This window comes from Branchiostoma lanceolatum, chromosome 19, assembly GCF_035083965.1.
Source record: "Branchiostoma lanceolatum isolate klBraLanc5 chromosome 19, klBraLanc5.hap2, whole genome shotgun sequence".
In the NCBI taxonomy this organism is placed as follows: Eukaryota; Metazoa; Chordata; class Leptocardii; order Amphioxiformes; family Branchiostomatidae; genus Branchiostoma; species Branchiostoma lanceolatum.
The window spans coordinates 10,907,990-10,927,507 of record NC_089740.1 but is presented as its reverse complement, the minus strand read 5'-3'; the positions used below and the strand labels follow the sequence as shown (position 1 = coordinate 10,927,507).

Sequence of the window (19,518 nt, the reverse complement as noted above, 5' to 3'; positions counted from 1 at the left end):
TATTTTTTTAGTCCACAAAAATGTCGAGTATGGCCGCACCAAATTTACCACGTCACCCCACGTTTCATCAAATAAACGTGACGTTCCGTGAAAACTGTAGCCATCGAGGATTTGTAAATAAGGGATGGGCCTTCAAAAGGACGCGCTTACGCCCAGTTACCGCCCGTTAATTGATCAGTGTAACCTTAGCCGAAGATTATCTAAACCGACATTGTACGAACAAATACTTTCGAAACTGCGTTGTATATTTCAAAGAGCGTTGCTACAATCGCTAAAGTGCCACATTCAAGAGAAATCTAGGGTTGATAAATGTTTAGGTAGCTAGCGCTAGTTGCCGAAGTGTTTATGACAGGTGTATAACAGGGCATCATAAAATTTGATTATACGTAATATTAGGCAAGGGAACGACCGAGTTACTTGCAGAGCTGTCTCTATTCTTTGCCATTGGAATGAAAAATATTCAACACGGAACCGTGGATCTTGTAGGTTTGTCATTATGATGATGATGCATCAGACAGAACAAGTGTATATAGTTCAATTTTTGACCATTTTTGCTTCAAATTACCACAGAAAGCTTCGTTCAACCCGAACTTCGGAAGTGGTCGATCGGAAAATGCGGGTCACTATTTACAAATTGCACGAGATTACAATTCAGATATAGGCACTTGTTATTGACATTTGCGAGACGAGAAGTCGAGGGTTTTGTTTAATCATACCCTCTCGATACGTTAGGTATGAAGTCCCTGGTAAATACACAGTCGTATCATTTTCATGATATTGCTCAAATAGCCGCTATTAGGCATCTGTCGACGAGAAGCAGTACCGGAAATGACGTACTTAAAGTGACACGCAACCTCCCCACCCCTTCCCACCTAAGTTCCTCTTTAGACCTGTTTTAAAATATTTTTGTCCCATGTCCATTCTTTAGAATTAGGTCCTTCTGCAATGTATAATGTTGCTGTGAAGTTCGTGCTGAAAAAACGTTAACCAGAGTCCTATACCCTAAGCTAGATAGCCTAACATAAATGTTGAAGTTATATTCTACAACCATTATGGCATAAACAGTGGCAATATATTCCTTCCAAGCCATAGCTACCCCGTGCAACAGCAAATTCATGATTTCGTCTGTACATTAAGACGATTTATGACTGTTGTATGTTGAAGAATCATAATATTTTGGTCCAATCTTTTGATAATTCTTCTGGTTGCCTCGCCCACATTTTGACACTTTTGTTGCTCCGAACTTGTTGATATATATTTTCCCCCGCCGCCATACCCTTCAAAAACATCTGTTCCTCCTTTGAATTACTTCCTCAAAACTCAAAAGACTCAAAACACGACCATATCCTGTATACAAGGAAACTCTCATGTAATATGTATTCATATGCTACAAGCGGCTTTGATAGTAGGTATAGAAAGACATATGTGTCAACTGTAGATCTACGAAGTCTTGTTCCAACGTTTTAATCGTTAACGTAATAGTTTTTAGTCTAGCCCCTCAGTGTGACATGCACAATGTTCCTGTTGATTATTTTAAAGCAGACTAGCAATCTTTCAATCTGTCCATCTTTATTCATTCAAATTCATTCATTTATTTATTCTATTCCTAGAAATTCGCATATACATGTATTCCTGAATTGCGTTGATCTTACAAATCAGATCTAAAACAAGTCAAAAACTAGACATTAAGGCACAGTGTGTGTGTGTGAGTGTGTGTGTGTGTGTATGCGTGTGTGTGTGTGTACATGCATGTGTGTATGTATGTATGTATGTATGTATCTGTGCGTGATCCAAATTGATAACTCCAGATTAACATGATTTTTATATTTGGTGATAAGACAAACAGTGCAAGGAACTAATCTTCACAAATTTAAATGTAACTTGTAAGTGAGTGCAATGAACTATTTCCATTTCTCAACAGCAAATTTGTTGCCGGTAGTTTCATCGAAAGAGATTCGATGTACGGAACACAGGCGATCCTCGCACACCAGAGGATCATGGGAAGACCCAGGGTAGACCATCATGCATCATTTCGGTGGAGTTGCCCTTCTTGCAGATTGCTGTGGGATAGAAATATAATTTTTATTACTGAAAATGATAAAGATATATAAAGATCATACCATGACGTTCCGTAAGGACACATTGACTTGGTTTTATGGGTGATATCCGCACGATTTTTAAGTCGATGTTATATACAGAAAGTTGTATTGCAACTTCATGCCCGTGGGCTAATTGCAAATTCATGGTATAAACATAGTGAAAAACATACATGTGTCAGTGAACTGTGACTGACTATGTTGTAACAATAGGCTACTACATGTGTAATACTAAATACGAATGTTGGCTATATCTATATCGATTTGTGGCCAGGTTTATTTCCACATATCTATCATGTAAGCGAACAGTTGAGTAAAAGGCCAAAGTTCTCAAGGGAAAGCCAACAAATGTCTTTAACCTCCTTGCGTGTTAGAAGTGGTGTGTACATGAATATAGGCGGCGCTTCAACAGGCGGCCAACGTGTTACGTTGGCTTCTCGCGCAGCGCTTAAAAGTAAATCCTTCTTCTGTCAACTAGCGTCTTAAAAGTCATTCTAAATGTATGTGAAGATGTCTGGACCTGTTTGGGAAAGTGCCCACCATGCCTTTAAGCGTAATTTCATGTATATTTTTACTTTTTACAAGTCGAGACGATATACCCTATTAGAGCCTAATCTGCAGTACCGCTTCCGGCCGCCTCCACAAAAGTGTCTAAGACGACCGTCAAATTGTCAAATTTGGGTCTTTTCGGGAATGGGGAAATGGTGGAAGGCTCGCAAAGGGGAATCGGGTTATGAGGCTTAGTTGACTTTGATTCCAACTATGAGGTCACTTAGAATTAGTATGACATAATAATATACAAGATATTTCACAACCAACTAAATGGTATATGGTAAATAATATATGTCATTCGCGGTTAAAAAATAGAAGTAATCGAGTCAACGTTTCCTATACATCGTCAATTTCCAAAACCTACAACTTCCAGAACTCAATCCTATTTTGTGCAAGAAGATGACGTTGAGCTAATGTAACGTTTGGCCTGTATCAATATGAATAAATTCAATTATTCTTTCAAAATGCTGTGTATACTTAACCGTGCAATATAATATTGGGCGCATGGGGGCACTTGACGGGTTGACATAAAACACGTATTGTTTACACAGTGCTGCGCCGAAATGAGAAATTGTGAATCGTTTTAAGAAATTCATGTGGGCTTAACTTAAGCACCTGTTACACATAGCCGAATCATGGCCTCCCGACCTTCTCCAGACCATGGTTGGGAGTTGGTCATCTGTCGTTGGGAGTTAGTCGGCAAAACTGCTTGATAGTACATAGTCTAAGCCGTCAAAAATAAGTCAAAGTGGGGAAATTCATATTCTGCTTGGTTACGATCAGAGGAATAGAATAGAGTGGATTCTAGGCTACTCCAAACCCAGCGCCGACCTTGGTTGGGGAGTGGTCGGGACAAAAGTCTTAAGAAGGTCCCGAATGTATGACAGAAGCTTAATGTGCTAGGCTAGCTGGTTCACAAGTCTCACTTTGATCCATATGATCGTGCTTCTCGACGTATGTGCTCCTGGCGAAACAGCTGACCAGCGTCTTGTCGCATTCACACAGCGTCCGTTTACACGTCCCTTCCTGATCACCTGCAGAAAAGAAGACACCGACTATCTCATACATGTACCTCCGTGAACTGTTTATTGGACTTTTAGTGAATTCATTGTTTTATTCATTATTGGGAATGTTTCGTTGATTAGTTAATGACAGTTTATTGCAAGTTCTTGCCCGTAGGCTAGTTGTAAGTACATGCAACATGAAAAACGGCGGACAGATAATGGGGGAACAATACAACATGTGACTATCTAAGTCAAAATATGGACACTAAATTCTTTTCCGAGACAGTGGAAGACGAATGATTCCACTTTTTCTGTAATATGTGGGTTTTGTGATATAAGAGGAGAGTAGTTTTCTTTTTGTGTGTAAACGTGGAGAAATTAGAATGGAATTTGGTAACCTCTTGAAACAGCTCCTTTCTTTCATTCATAGAATTTGACATAAAATGTGTTACTGACTTACCGCACGTGACAGTTTTGCCATCAATGCCGTACTTGTAGGACGTGAAGTATTGCTTGAACGTCCACTTGCACGGAGGCTTCCCAAGGTCCTCGTAACAAAAGTCGTGCGTTTGACAGCAACTAATGAAAGAAAAAAAAAGGAAACCATACATGTAAACCGGGCCGGACACAGTACGCATGCACAGTTTACGCGTTGTCATGGTAATGATTTTGTCTATTCATAATGCCCCGCGTCTCCTAGCATGCAATAAGATCCGTGAAAATGTCTTCTGATATTTTGTCGTCACATTTTCATATTTTACCAGGGCTTAAAGTGGTGGATTGGGATAATTCTATAAGCCGGTTCACGTTTTAAACTGCGCATCGTGGTGCATTGTGGGAAATATGTCAAAGTTGAATGCCCCTGAGACATCAAAACACATCTAGATATGTATGACAGAAGAATGGTGTAGACAAGAACTGTTTGCAAGGACCTTCACCTTTGACATATTACCCACAATGCATCACGCTAGACACGCGCAGTTTAAACTGTGGAGCGGCTTATTTCACCCACCTGTCTGTGGCGTCCACCGCGGGACCCTGGCCGCCCTTACCGCACCAGCAGCCGTAGTTCCAGTACTTCCATGGAGGTCTGCCCGTCACCTTGGTGATCATGACGCCGAGTTGCGTCACTGCCTTGGGCACGGCAACCACGTGTCCAAAGAGGGCAACGGTCACGAGGCAAAAAAGAGGAAGCAGTCGAACCTTTTGGCGAGAAATAAGCAAAGTCCATTGTAATCATGTAACGTTACATCCAAACTCATGTAGTTAAGCCACCTTTACTGGCTAATCAAATAACATGAAAGTGAAAATGCACACTTAACACGGGGGTATTACTAAGTGATATTGAACCAGTTTAGCTAATTAAGAGCTAATCATCCACTGGTCGTGACAGAGAAAACAGACGCTATGTAGAGTATTTACAGGTTTATTTTTCCGGAGAAATTCCCCCAGCTCCGAGTTTCGACAAGCACAATGAACAGTGAGGGCTCAACGTTCCGTCCTAAGGACTGCAACCCTTTCCAGTACATATCGCGCATGTCGGGGGAGCGTCAACAACAGAGATTTGAACTCCCAACCTCTTGATCAAGAAGCTAGGGTCGCTAAACACTTGACAAAGCACGCTACCTTCCTTACTTATTGTTAAGTCAATTTTGAGCGGTCGTTTCGGAATTTTCCGTTATCTTACGCCCCTTATTATAACTTTCATGACTCTTTCATGCATTAGCTAGCTTGCAATTGTTGTCTTTTCTGTATCATCGAATTCTTCCCCGCAAACTTCTTTCTATGTTTACTCTTTAATTAATTGCACTTTGTTTCTCCTTCGGACCAGCAGGTCGGCATATACTTAGCTGACATGTCTTGGTCAAAAGCGCTCAACCTTCCCCTATCAAATTCCGGAACCGAAACGAGGAAGTTCCGTAAAAACATGGCAGGTTATTTTAACGCCATGACTCCATACTTGTTAGCGTTATTCATTCCAAATCAAATACACACGAAGAAGAATCGACAATTTTGTGCGCATCTCTAAGAGTCCATTCGACCACCTTTCACAACAGGTAAATATATCAGAGAAAGTCGTAAAAAGATAGAACAAAGGAGATTCTATTTGAAATGCGATTGAGTTCCTGTTTGGACAAACGTTATTTACCTTTAATCTATATGAGTGAGAAATTATCTATTGAAGAGATACTGGCGACATCATGAACTCCTACGATACAGCCATGATAACTTTGACAAGTTCATCAAATGATATGAAAATATGATAATCAACGAAACGATCGACCATATGCGCTGGGTGAAGAGGGCATTGTATTAGGTTCCAGTAACACTGTAAGCATTATATATATAATGTAAGTGGTATCTAAAGGAAATCCCCTGATACATTCCAACAACAAATGAGGAAACAATATACATGTTGTACCTTACTTTAAAACTGTGTTTTAGTAACGTGGGAATGTCAAACCTTACCATCATAGCTTAGCGTCGTGGTTTCCACGTCCGTTTCTCGCGGCTTCTTCCCGAGCGACGAATAGTTCTGTTCAAAATTGCGGAACAGGTACTTTGAATGCAAGTACTTCCTCTTGGCAACTTAAAGAGAGGGTTTGTCGTTTCTCTTTTGTTTTCTTGCTCTTGAAAAGAGGAACAGGCCTAGAAATCATTGTGGACACGGGGAGTGACTACGTATGTGTATAGAAGTAAACATTGATAGTGACACCTTGAAAGTGGGTATGGATAAGAGCGCCCTCTTGCGGTAAAACGATTGTGTACCTATCTGTCATGGAGTTGTTTTCGGTGCCGTTTGTTGGTGGGTCTACTTGTTTGCTCGTTACTTGGTGGACAACATGGCCCGAGTGTTTGTGAATGGATCTCTAGTAATACAAATATTTGATATCTTTTGCGTTTGAGGGTCAAAATTATGTTACCTCTTGCATGCAGAGCGAGCGTTCTACCATTTAATTTGAGCTAAACCGAGTGGCTGTGAGAGTCGGTATAATTTGCATCTATTTATGCTCGAACCAAAAATCTCATCAATGTAAGTAGATAGCAAGACTTGAATGACCTGTTCCTTCTATGGCATGCACTTTGGACGCTAAGGAGACCTTAAAGTAAAGATTCTTGATACTAAAATAAAGACACAAAATCATGATACACAGGTAAATATATTTCACATATATTCAAAGTAAATATCATATGATTACAATGAGGTAGAGATTACACAACTGCCAGACTGAATTGCTGCAGTTTGTTGATAACGTTGATTTCTTTACATAATGATTGCAAACACGTGATCAAGACTATGACGTCACTTTTATGACAAAGCAAGGAGGTCAAAATTTATTTATTTATTTTAACCTCCTTGGACAAAGCTGCTGGCCGTGACGTCACGTGTAAAAATACATTATACACGTGAAAATGTATTAGGTTGACCAAGGAGGTTTCATCTGATTAAAACGTCCTTGAGTTTACTCGTCAGGATTAACCAAGGAGCTTTTAATCAGAAACCTCCTTTGTTTAACCATCCAAGATAGCGGCTCACGGTGACGTCACGTACAGACACTATGTAGGTCATCTAGCCCGTTCTAGAAGAGCCTCCAAGTAACTGATCGATCCAATCATTCCATCCTCCCTTCGTTGGTTCCGGCACAGCTCTCTCTGCATTCACTGACTCTGCGCTGGCTTTACAGACATCTGTAAATTAGAAAAATAAAAACAATATGGCGTCATTTTATGTAGATCAATTTGCACGGCTTACGTCACGCATCAGTGTGACGTCACTCTAAAAAAAAAGTCCCATGACAACAACACAATGAAAGTGAATGTATTCAGTAGATATGGGGGGGGGGGGGGCCCAACACTTAACGACAGTCAGTAAATTTCTAGCGAGGTCCAATCAAATGGCTGTTAGCAGGTCACCGAACGTCGCCAGAGCCGGTCCTTTCAAATGCAAAGTAGCCAATTAACGCCAATCTACTGGCACGCGAGGGACAAGAATGAATATTTCACACCCATTGTCCGTCGATTACTGGTTCATTGTTAATAGCGGCAATACATTACGAAGTAACTTTACGTGGGACTTGCAGCACATGACTTTTAATCCTGCTTATGTAGAGCAGAACTACGCACTGAACAAGTTTTAAACGTCATCGACAAGACCTGACTTCACAACGCCTTATATTTGATAATGCAGTATAGCCATAACGCCACGCTTCGGAGAGAGCATTTTGGTATCTTTAGCATGGTTGAAGTTCTAAGCTGTAGCACTTCGTATCATGCATTTTCTTTAAATTTCATGTACGGAAATAATGTTCGGTGATAGACAATGTGACATACAAAACTTTACATTTATTGTCATCAGAAAATACAGGGAAGTAATGTCGCTATCGTGTTTGGCTGACCATAGTCTGCGCATGTATAGATTCAACAAAGGTAAGTATACAATGTCGAAGGAAAAACACAACTAGATGCATAGGTAATACTTAACGATGATAATGCCGTGTCAAATTAATTAGGCACGGTCATACGTACGACTGAACAAAATTCGCGATCTAATTCATACAACCTCAAAGCCGACTTGTTCTTAATGTAACATGAACTACGCACAATATTTGCCATGCTTTTTACTTTTTACAATTTCTACGTATGTGTTAGTCTTGAGCGTCCAAATAACATCCACATTTCACACTTCTTCAATTCCAACTATGTTCTGTGACCTTTGTCGGTAAAGATATGAAAGAAGGGTTTACTGTAGTTTTCATTCATTGATCACTTGTGTCCATCTTTAGGGCAAGCCCAGGTCACTTCCTCGTCACAGTTTTTGCATGTTGTAGTGGCTTCTGTAGCTTTTCCGTTGACACAAACATAGTTTGAGGTTCCGCAGTTGGCACACTTTGCGCGCTTGAACTTGCTGTGATGTTCTCCTGGCAGGACAATCCGTTTGTGGGTCTGTTTGATCTTTTTTCGATGTTTTGTTTGCTGGTCTGGTTGTCTGGCGATGATTCTGTTGGCTGGTTGGGTGTCAGGGTCCTGTGTGCTGCTGGTAGGACGACGCGCAGCAGTGTTTGCCTGCTGAATTGTGCGAACAAGCCTAGCCTGTACGACTCTCTCATCCCGGGTGAGTGGCTTTTGTACTGATTGAACTGTCTGGAGCTGTTTAACAAAGTTCTTCATTAAGATTGTAGTCTGCGCTGCTTGGTAGCTGGTCATTCCCTCCCATTGCATATCGCGCAAGGTTGCTTCCACTTGCAGACGAGCATTATCTAGGTCTTCACAGGTGTCCGAACTTTCAGGTGTGGGAACTTGTGACTCTGTCGTCTCGTCTGTATTGTCAGTACTGGATCCACAGTTTGGAACTAAAAAACTAGTTGGGTTTCTAGCGTCCGGGGGAGCTATGTTTGCAAGCAGGTGGGGTTTGAACTTATGTACATACAGGCGGCATGCGCAGATGTGTTTGCAGATGATGGCATTGTTGAAGTTGTCGCTGCAGTCACAGATCATTGTTGTTAAGCAAACATTGTACCGTACCCCCTTTTTGCTACTGCTTTTGATTTTGAACAGAAGCAGAGCCTCGCTTTGCAGCCGGAGAACAGAGCTGTCCTTGCTGTGTGCCTGCATGTACATCTCTGCCCTGCTCTGTCTGTTCCTCTCCGCTACCGTGGCCCGAGCGCTATGGAGTCCCATATCTACTTCCTTCTGTTTCTCCATGTAGAAACCCACTGAACTTTGCCCTCCATGGAAAGTGCCATCGTCCGGATTTCCGATCAGAGCGTCCATAAGAACATCTAAGCGATGGTTGGCCCTACCATTGAGTGTTGTATACTTGATTAACTCCCAGTGACGCTCTACAAGGTTCGTGGTGTCAGTATCTCCGTGGGGGAACATGCGGCCAGCACGGACCCACATGCTACGCCATTCGTCGCAGTCCCACCCACGCATGTACTTAGTGACCTGTTGCGCGTTCTCAAATTCGGAGTAGAACTGCTCCAGGTTTTCCTCAAAGCCCTGCCACGTCGGGTGCATCATAAGTCCGCATAGTTTTTCGTATACATCTGCCGCCATCTGTCCTTCCAACTTTGGCAACAAGTTCTCCGTCCATGCCTTCTTTACGTGAAACCAACATAAGAGAAGGTGGCATTTGGACTGAGTGCCGTCTTCCCACGACAAGGGGTCGTTCTGTACGGCACTCTCAATTGCCCTCTTCTCTGTTAGAGACTTGTCAATAATGATGGCGTTCGGTCGTGCACTCATTCGTTCCAGGAGAGCTTCGAACCCAAGCCGGACCCCAGTCTCCTCGTGCTTGGTCTTCTTGTCATTTGACGTTATCAGGTAGAATATTGGCAGTCCTTGGCGGTTTTGGTTGGGCACTACTGCGCTGAAGACGGGTAGGCCGTACGAATTCAGGCCGAAGGTGGAGTCCACTGTCCAGACGCTGTTGGGGCTGAAGCGTTCTGCCGCCTGCCGCTGCCATTCTGTCTGGAGAACCAGGACAAATGGTCTCTTGTCGGGGTCTTCATTGTCAGGGTCGTACTCTTGGAAGAAGATACACACGCCCTGGTCTCGGAGACGCTCTGCCTTGGCGTAGGTGCCGACCCAGTCATCCTGGTGGACCCTCTTACTGCAGCGCATTTCATACTGAAGCTGAGTCAGTTCTTTCCTTGTCAGAGTTGTCCTCCAGCGGCCTTTGTTTATGATTTCAATAGTCCCAGATTGTTGCATGGACTGTAGCATGTTGGATGTTTGCTGTACAGTCATACCTACGCCAAGACAGTCAGTGGCCACTTGTTTCACTGTCTGATGTACGGGCATGTAGCAGCTGTCCTCCTCTGAACCGGGGGTGTGATTACAATGGTGTGGATAGAGGCGAACTTGCAGTGGCTGGCTCTCGTCATTCGGGGTGAAAACCTTCACCCGGAAGGAGCATCCAACTGCACGACTTTTCCTCCTCCGCCGTTTGCACAGCCGTTTTCTTCTCGGGGTGCCGGCCCTGTGACACGCAAACGTCTTCATGGTGCCAAGTAGATGGATTGTTTCGTTGTCGCGGATTTTCATACTGACTGTGGTCTTTTTCGTATGCACTACCTTCAGATGTACATTGTGGGTGTCCGATAGGTTTTCAATGTGTTCTTCTAAAGTGTCACTGGAAATGGTGATGTTTTGGTAGTCATGGCGACTGACGGTGCGGGGTCTGGTGTGGATCTTGATTCCGGCTTTAGGATCTCTCACAGAAATGTCCATCTCTTCGAAAAGATCATAGCTTTCTGTTTCAGAGCCCTCACTGTCACTGTCGCTCTCGTCTGGAAACCCCACAAACTCATCCTCGCTTTCAGACTCGTCGTTACCGTCTGCGGTTGTCTGCGCTGTCTGTGGTTGTGCCGGCGTGACGCTCACCTTGCAAGAACAGGTGTCCAGCTGATGTTCGAAGCCCTCTCTTGTGATGCCAAACTTCTTGACATTTGTTTGGTACATTGAAGATATCTGAAATAATATTGGACGTTACTTCAGGAGTTGTCAGCTAAACGTTACTGGCCTCAAAATCCGAGGCGTGTTTGGGTTACTGACTTAATAAGAACTCTTCAAAGTCGCCTATTTATCTCCGTTTGGTTACAAAAATAATCATTAGCATGTTATCCTACTATTATCCTATCTAAGTGGCTTTGTTACCTTTATTGTTATTCTATGAATAAATTATCGTGCTTTAAAGTTCAGAAAGCTGAAAGACTCGACGACTGGCCGACATATTCAAATTCAGCAAATGCTTTTACATCACACAGAAGCAAGGTAAACCTCTTTGAACGTTATATTGTAAGCGGGTTTTGCATACATGCAAGTATAAGAACATGTCACAAATTACAAAAAGCAAAAGAAGTCGATTGACCGATAATACGGTGCGTAATTTAGACTGATTGTATTGCATATAAAAACGGTTTCTACATTATGTTTTGTGCATTTTGTAACATTTTAGCACCAACGTCCGTCAAAGTGTGCAATAAAGCGAAAACATCATATATATTCAGAATAGTTTATGCGTGGAAATAGACAATCATAACGATGTTCTTGTGCGGTTATATGATAAAGTTACACCTTCATGTAACGTTACATGTATAGTTCAAATTTTGTTGGTTCCAGCAAGGAGGGTTCAGCGAACATATTGTAAAACAATCATGATTTTTGACAAATATTGTTCACAAGAAGTTTGGTATTACTTACCAATTCCCAAGTCTCACGCCATGGCCGGTGACTCGAAGACGCGCCGCTGTCGCACTCTGGATTCGTTCTTAGGTGACTTTGCCGGAAAATCCGTTCAATGTCTTCTCTCGCCGGCAGTCGGTGATTTGGGGCCTCACAATGTGCCACAAAATCCTGACCCAGGACTAGCTTGGACTTGATTTCCCTCCATTTCTGTACGCGGCCCGTCTTCGAGAGCTTGCTTTTGGTGGGAAATGTTGGGTCGACTCGAAGAATTTCACCTTCGTCGGGATCTATTCCCTCCCGCAATGACCGCTCCATTAGCGCTAGTGCAGCGCCATTGAAGCTGTAAAACTTCATCTCTTCAGTCCCTTCGCGTTTTGGTGGTGAAAGTTAAATTACAAACTGATCTAGATGTACACGTACGGAAGTAGTGGGAATAACAACTGAAATGCGCTTGGTTTGAGTTGATGACATTTACATAAGACCAGGGGTGTTAACAACCCAAAACTCGACCGTCATTGGCTAATTGTCGGTGACGTTCGGTGACCTGCGAGCAGCCATATGATTGGACCTCGCTAGAAAGTTACTGCCCGACATTTAGTGTACACGGGGGGGGGGGGGGGGGGGTAACAATTCTCAATCTTATTTCCAACTATTTTGGTCTCAGGTTTTAATCAATAGATCATATCTATGTTTACTTGTTCCACTGGTCAAAAACAAGAGCTCACATTTATCACCCGCTCTCAAGTTTTAGAATGGAGTAACCCTAACGGACGACAGAGATGGTACTTAGTCAGAGGAGGTTATGCAAACATCACAGAATGCCTTGCAATGTACTTTACACAACTACATCTACATCTATGTATTACTATAGGCAACCCCGCGTGGGACATAACGCCTAGGGAAAATAAAAGCCGTACCCGTCTATGGCCCGTGGTGATGGTGCATCAAACAAAAACAAAAAAGGTGCATGAGAACGAAAAAAAATGAACAGTGATGCGATCATATACAGTTCTACCCATTACACAGCTGACTGTAATTGTAATGTAATGTAATTTTTCTTTAAAAATCAAAAATCTACTTTAAAAGTGAGACTGCCTGACTATTGTAACTTCTGTACTTTTGTACTGAGTACTAACCCTTATTCATGTGGTTATGTGCCGGTACGTATGAGAGATAGTACTGAGTGCTAACCTTGGTTCATGTGGTTATGAGCCGGTACGTAGTAGTACTGAGTACTAACCTTGGTTCATGTGGTTATGTGCCGGTACGTAGTAGTACTGAGTACTAACCTTGGTTCATGTGGTTATGTGCCGGTACGTAGTAGCACTGAGTACTAACCTTGGTTCATGTGGTTATGTGCCGGTACGTAGTAGTACTGAGTACTAACCTTGGTTCATGTGGTTATGAGCCGGTACGTAGTAGCACTGAGTACTAACCTTGGTTCATGTGGTTATGTGCCGGTACGTAGTGGTACTGAGTACTAACCTTGGTTCATGTGGTTATGTGCCGGTACGTAGTAGCACTGAGTACTAACCTTGGTTCATGTGGTTATGTGCCGGTACGTAGTGGTACTGAGTACTAACCTTGGTTCATGTGGTTATGTGCCGGTACGTAGTAGTACAGGGTACTAACCTTGGTTCATGTGGTTATGTGCCGATACGTAGTAGTACTGGGTACTAACCTTGGTTCATGTGGTTATGTGCCGGTACGTAGTAGTACTGAGTACTAACCTTGGTTCATGTGGTTATGAGCCGGTACGTAGTAGTACTGAGTACTAACCTTGGTTCATGTGGTTATGTGCCGGTACGTAGTGGTACTGAGTACTAACCTTGGTTCATGTGGTTATGTGCCGGTACGTAGTAGCACTGAGTACTAACCTTGGTTCATGTGGTTATGTGCCGGTACGTAGTAGTACTGAGTACTAACCTTGGTTCATGTGGTTATGTGCCGGTACGTAGTAGCACTGAGTACTAACCTTGGTTCATGTGGTTATGTGCCGGTACGTAGGAACTCCTAGACAGACAGGTGGACAGGCCCTTGTCACACTCACACAGGGACCGCCTACAGGACCCGAACTCGTCCACTGGATTGAATAGGGGAAACATGCTCAGTTACTTCCTCTATAAACATCATATTCAAGTAGGAAACTAACATACCTATGAAACATAGCATTCTATTCACTTATGAAAAAGGGGGTATTTACTCAAAAAGAAAGGTTTTATCAAGCACATTATGCAAGTACTATGTATAAAGATATTTAGAAGATTGAATATATATTTGAAAGTCAGCATTGAAAGTGATTTTGGTGAAATGTTGCTTCCATGCCTTTTATTTGTTTATTTTGTTGAAGGCTTGGTCACACTCGTAGCACGATTTTTGTAGTCTCCAAGCAGACCTACGGGTTGGCAAAGACCGTATCCAACAGGCAGAAGGAGTTTTTATAGCCAACCCGGGTCTCATAGCTTGGGTTGGCTATGAGACTTGGGTTGGCTATAAAAACTCCTTCTGCCTGTTGGATACGGTCTTTGCCAACCCGTAGGTCTGCTTGGAGACTACGATTTTTGTGCACCTAGTATCTTCAGCAAGGGTATGGAAGAACAGACTGAATTTTTAAAAGCCCCTCGATTTCCTATCTTTACGTCGTACGACCAAAGAGGTTAAGACCCTATCACACTTGTGCGTATGTTCAAATGCGTATGAGTTGCGCATGGACATTTTTTGGTTTATGTAAAGTTTGCAGGGAAGAAGTTGTTTTCTACTTTGACCTATCGTTGTGCAGCCTAGTTATTGAACCAAAGAAATGACTTCTTCGGCTGCAAACTTAACCTAAATAAAAACTTGTTAATACGCAACTCATGCGGACTTGCACATAAGCACAAGTGTTACAGAGCCCTTACGACGAAGGTGACAGAGTCCGTTAGTACACTTGCAGTACAGAGCACTTACGACAGGTGACGTTCTTGTCCTGGATGTTGAACTGATAGGGTACGAGGTACGTTTCCGCGTCTCCCCATTTACAGGGCGGGAGGTCCAGGGCGTCGTAACAATGGTCGTGAGTGCGACAGCAACTGTAGCAAATGATATGCAAATCATATGCAAATGGTAAGCAAAAGAGAGCTGTCATGTCAAACGTTTGTCCGCACCATGGCATTAATGCACAGTTTCTTTCCTGATAATAAATATATCTATATAATATAACTTTATCACTCAATAATTGTATGTGATAGAATGTATGACAACTAGTACTTTTAAAAGAAAAAAACTACTCCTAAAAAGACCGTGATGTTGAAACTACAAAGTTGTATAGTCTTTGTTGGAATTTCTAATCTATCATCATTTCAAATGAATAGATACATTCTTAATGCTCTGTTCAATATATATGTGCAAATGGCAATATCTAGATTAATCAAATTATACTAGTATTAGTAAGTATTATAACACATCCATACATCTAATATAGATCTAATTCATTTTAAAAAGGCCTAACTCAATGTTGTACATTTATGGTGTTGTCACAATCTCTTTTTGATGTGAAGTGAACGACTGGAAAGAAACACGCCACTCACAAGTCGGTTTCGTCCACGGGCGCCCCCTGTCCGCCGGGACCGCACCAGCACCCGTAGTCCCAGTAGGCCCATGGCTCCCGTCCGGTCAGCTGATTTTCAAACATACGTAAATACACAAATAAAGGCGAATTGTGTACCAACGCACAATAAGGTGATTCACGGTTGAACTGCGCATGCGCAGTGTGATACATTGTAAGAAATATGTCGAAATTGAAGGCCCTGAGACATTGGTCCAGACAAAAACTGTTTACAAGTTAGGGGCCTTCATCTTTGACCTAATTGTGCGCAGTTCAAACCGTGAACCGGCTTATACGTGTTAAACTGACCAACCACTCTACATGCACAGTACAGTTGTGCTAAATGCAGACAAAAAACGAACATCCATGGTTTCACCACTTAATGCCATATAGCTCACATCTGAACGAAATAGCATTGCATTGTAAAATTTGTATACAATTGTCCATTCATCTAAGCTCATCAATTAAAGACGGGACGGCGAGAGAGAGGGAGGAAGAGACAAAGGGAAGGAAGAAAAGAGACGAGAAAGGATGCTCACCCTGATTATCATGTCTCCAAGTTGCTCCAGGGTACAAGAGCCTATTCATCTAATTTGTGTTAGAAACGAAGAAGAAGACATCGGGACGGAAAAATTGGGAAGAGGAGAAACAGGAAAGGATGCTCACCTTGACTATCATGTCTCCGAGTTGCTCCAGGAGACGGAGTTCCCCCGACGCCCAGCAACCGGTGAAGGCCAGGACGAACAGGCACAACACCCGCGGCTGGAACAGAGGAGGTTACGGTAAATAACAACAACAGGACGAACAGGCACAACACCCGCGCCTGGAACAGATGAGGTGAAAATAAACAACAACAAGAAAAGTGTATCATCTCGTGAATCCTAGTAAACGATATGCCAAGTTACATACCAATGCAGAAAAGGGATCGTGAGTTGTAGCTGTGAACGTGCACACAACTCTAAAACAAAAACCCTACGACAAAAGTGACTTTGCCTTTCCCACTGCCTTACCCTGTGACCAATAGGGAATGGGGTTGCCAAACGGCTACTTCAGTATGCTAAAGGTTAAGTTAACACACGAGTCATCTCCACCTCCTACTTGAGAAAAACTGCATTTTTTATCTCGCATACCATTTCCATTTGCAATTGACTGAGACATTTCTTTTCCAGTTTATATCTAGATCTTACGAACGAAGCCAAGAACGGATCTTTGTTGGTAAGACCAAGGAGGTTAACCACCTTGGTGAGACTACGGAACTTATGTAAAATATCTACCAACAGCTCATGCAGTTCCTAAGATCAGGTGTCTTCAGCCTTAGAATCTAGGTCAACCGTGTGTGCTTGTAGGGTGTTGCCTCCTTACAAAACCAACGTTTCATGTTTGGAGGGGGTTGACAAACCACTAAATTCGGATTGTGAGTCAAACATTGCAAACAAACGTCAACTATAGTGTCATTCGCATCTCACAGATAGAATAGATACCTATCATCAATGTTAATCACAAGTTGTCTTATTATAACGCTACTTCGCTATTATATCATGAAGATTAGTCTTAATTAAAAGCACGTCTTATAAGTTTCCTTAGTCTATGTGTCGCAAATACAGCCATCTTGGGATCTTATGCAAGGTTTTGATTATTTATTTTTGCTTTGTAAAAAGCACCTTGTTTTATATTTTCACTCAAAACTGACTGTGAACTGCCGTTAAGATGATGCAGGTTAATTTTTTTCAAGTTCTATGTCTAGTGAATTTGTGTATAATTTGTTGGCTACGGTTTGCTACGTTTGATTTATTTTTCGAAAGCTCCCGGTTCATTCTTGTTTCTAGATTTTTTATCCGCAAGCCCTCTCCAAATCAACGATCCTTCTTGAATTATTTATGAAGATTTCAATTATCTGCTACAAAACTGTTCGCGATCCTCTTTAAATTATTCATGGTGAAGCCTTTGTTACTGTTACCTAAATCTTAGACATAGCGGAGATTTAATTTGATTGCACTCATTCTCAATCACATGTTTATTAAAAGGACGATAGACAGATATCATAAAATGTGTAGCATAACTATCATATGGGTCAAAAGGAAGAATCTTTTGTCGTTGTTAAAGGCCACTGTGTTTTACAGCAGAAATGTGTGAAATATTCCGATTTCACATTAGGAAATCAACGAAGGAAGGTTTTAGTATATAACAGCTAGATTGACAATATCAGAACAACTTAGCAAGACCACGATATACTAGCACATGGGTTATGTAACGTTTAAAACATTTTAGAAACAGTCAGCTATGAACTACTGTAGCTATGAACAAAACCATTTTTACCTCGAAGAACATCTAGGACAAGATGGCGTCAACTTTCCTTTAAGAAGCACTGAAGCGGAAATTGTAGACTTGGCATAACAGTGTGACTAGTTGACTCCAGAAATCAAGTACTTTTAACATCGACTAATTCACGAACATTTCAAGTGATATTTGCAAGACCTAAGGAAACAGACTGTGCTTTTTTGTTTCCTCAAACCGCCGCTGTTGACACCTTTTTAAGCTACGCAAACGAAGAGACAACGCTTAGTTGAGCATGAATCCAACCAACGCCCAAGGTACAGTATTTTTAGTGATCGGACTTAAAATGTCGAAAAATTCAACTGAAAACGTCTCTGAGTTTTACTTACCTCCATTTCCACTACAAACTCGCTATACTGAGGAAACGGGTGCCATGCTGCGTATATCAAGAAAGCGTTATTTGGCACCCTCTTATGCGTGAAGGGGGTTTGTTGACCAAAATGGGTCAGGTGTTTTTTTACGTAAGGGAGAGTCCATTTTGGGGGGAGGTAAAGTAAAACAACTGCAATAACGTTTAAAAGAGTATGTAAAACGACTTTAACATTCTTCTAAATTTTCTATATGCATATCTTCTACGTATGTTTTCACTATTGACACTAAATTCTAACTTATTGGGTTCGACTTCTTTTTCCGAGACAGTCGAAGACGAATGATTCCACTTTTTCTGTAATATGTGGGTTTTGTGATGCTAAGAGAATGGTAATTTTCTTTTTGTCTATGAAATAAAATGTGTTCGTCTTCCACCATGTTTGACATGTAGTATTTACAAATTCTTTCGCACACAGGTAAGTTCTTGTACCGCCCTCTCTCTATATGTGGTCTGTGCAAACAAACAAGATGTAATGATAGGAAAAGCCGCTAGGAGCGCTGTTTACTGCTCTGTCCCTTATCTCCTGCCATATCGGACGAACACCTGGTTGGTCACACTGTCGTTTTCGTTCGTGGACCGAATCTCTGGCTATAAGTCAAACTCTGCATTTGTGTACTTTGAACGCTACCCCTTGTGAATGTTTTCATACCTCTGTTAATCCATTGCCAATTCCATTATGTTATGTCATGCATCATTGGAAGCATGTTTATTACCCTTTACAACCGTACCCCACTTGGTAGATTTATGTATGGTTGGTTGGTTGTATGCGGTGGTTACAGGTGGGGTAACAGTTAAGATGCAGTAGACAATCTTTCCTATGATATGAATTGAAACACACTGCCCATCATGAAAAGAACAACAGACATACGATCGTGGGAACTTAAGGCACTTTTTTCTCTCGGGGCTAGCCCATGTACATACTTATTCCGGTGCACAACCCATTTATGTACGATCATAGCGAATGAGGAGCCATTGTACATGGCAATAGATCAGCTTTCGAATGATATAAAACACAATGAAATTGATAGATTAAGAACGGAGATATGATCGACCAAAAGCAAATTTCAAAACTTTTCGTGTTAAATTCTGAGCAAATTTGTAATTGTGACGGACCAGACCGCCCCATCGGTCACAAGAAACTAAAAAAAACACACACAAAAGAACAAACAAACAAACAAACAAACAAACAACGTAATTAATGTAATACTTACTACTTGAGTTCGAGGCATGGTAGGGCACAGGAACGCCAACTTTCCAGCGACAAGTCCAGCAGACATAGGCTATGACACTGGCACAAACGTCCAGTGTATTTGCGAGACAAACATGCGCAACAACATATAGGAACGAACCACTAACGGAGGTAGGGGTGCGTGTGACTTAGGGAACTGG

The 19,518-nt window shown here is 42.0% G+C and overlaps 3 protein-coding genes across 4 annotated transcripts; all 3 read right to left on the bottom strand.

The window, feature by feature from the left end:
• Nucleotides 1-1,345: 1,345 nt before the first annotated feature.
• LOC136425771 (basic phospholipase A2 nigexine-like) lies at nt 1,346-4,859 on the bottom strand. The gene is made up of 4 exons (XM_066414718.1): nt 4,665-4,859; nt 4,113-4,231; nt 3,575-3,682; nt 1,346-2,060 (listed from the first exon to the last, which is right to left on the bottom strand). Exons 1-4 carry the CDS (start codon nt 4,763-4,765, stop codon nt 1,996-1,998), a joined length of 393 nt encoding a protein of 130 aa, XP_066270815.1. The 5' UTR covers nt 4,766-4,859; the 3' UTR covers nt 1,346-1,995.
• A 1,935-nt stretch (nt 4,860-6,794) lies between these two features.
• On the bottom strand, nt 6,795-19,453 carry LOC136425375 (basic phospholipase A2 KBf-VA-like). 2 transcript variants are annotated; one of them, XM_066414225.1, is made up of 6 exons: nt 19,341-19,453; nt 16,092-16,187; nt 15,409-15,497; nt 14,789-14,910; nt 13,818-13,925; nt 6,795-7,342 (listed from the first exon to the last, which is right to left on the bottom strand). In XM_066414225.1, the coding sequence occupies exons 1-6, from the start codon at nt 19,404-19,406 to the stop codon at nt 7,224-7,226; spliced, it is 600 nt and encodes a 199-aa protein (XP_066270322.1). In that variant the 5' UTR covers nt 19,407-19,453; the 3' UTR covers nt 6,795-7,223. The 2 variants fall into 2 exon arrangements, with proteins under 2 accessions (XP_066270322.1, XP_066270323.1); XM_066414226.1 differs by lacking the exon at nt 19,341-19,453 and adding an exon at nt 18,089-18,220.
• LOC136425374 (uncharacterized) lies at nt 7,977-12,457 on the bottom strand. Its single transcript, XM_066414224.1, has 2 exons — nt 11,858-12,457; nt 7,977-11,125 (listed from the first exon to the last, which is right to left on the bottom strand). The coding sequence occupies exons 1-2, from the start codon at nt 12,194-12,196 to the stop codon at nt 8,417-8,419; spliced, it is 3,048 nt and encodes a 1,015-aa protein (XP_066270321.1). The 5' UTR covers nt 12,197-12,457; the 3' UTR covers nt 7,977-8,416.
• Nucleotides 19,454-19,518: the final 65 nt, after the last annotated feature.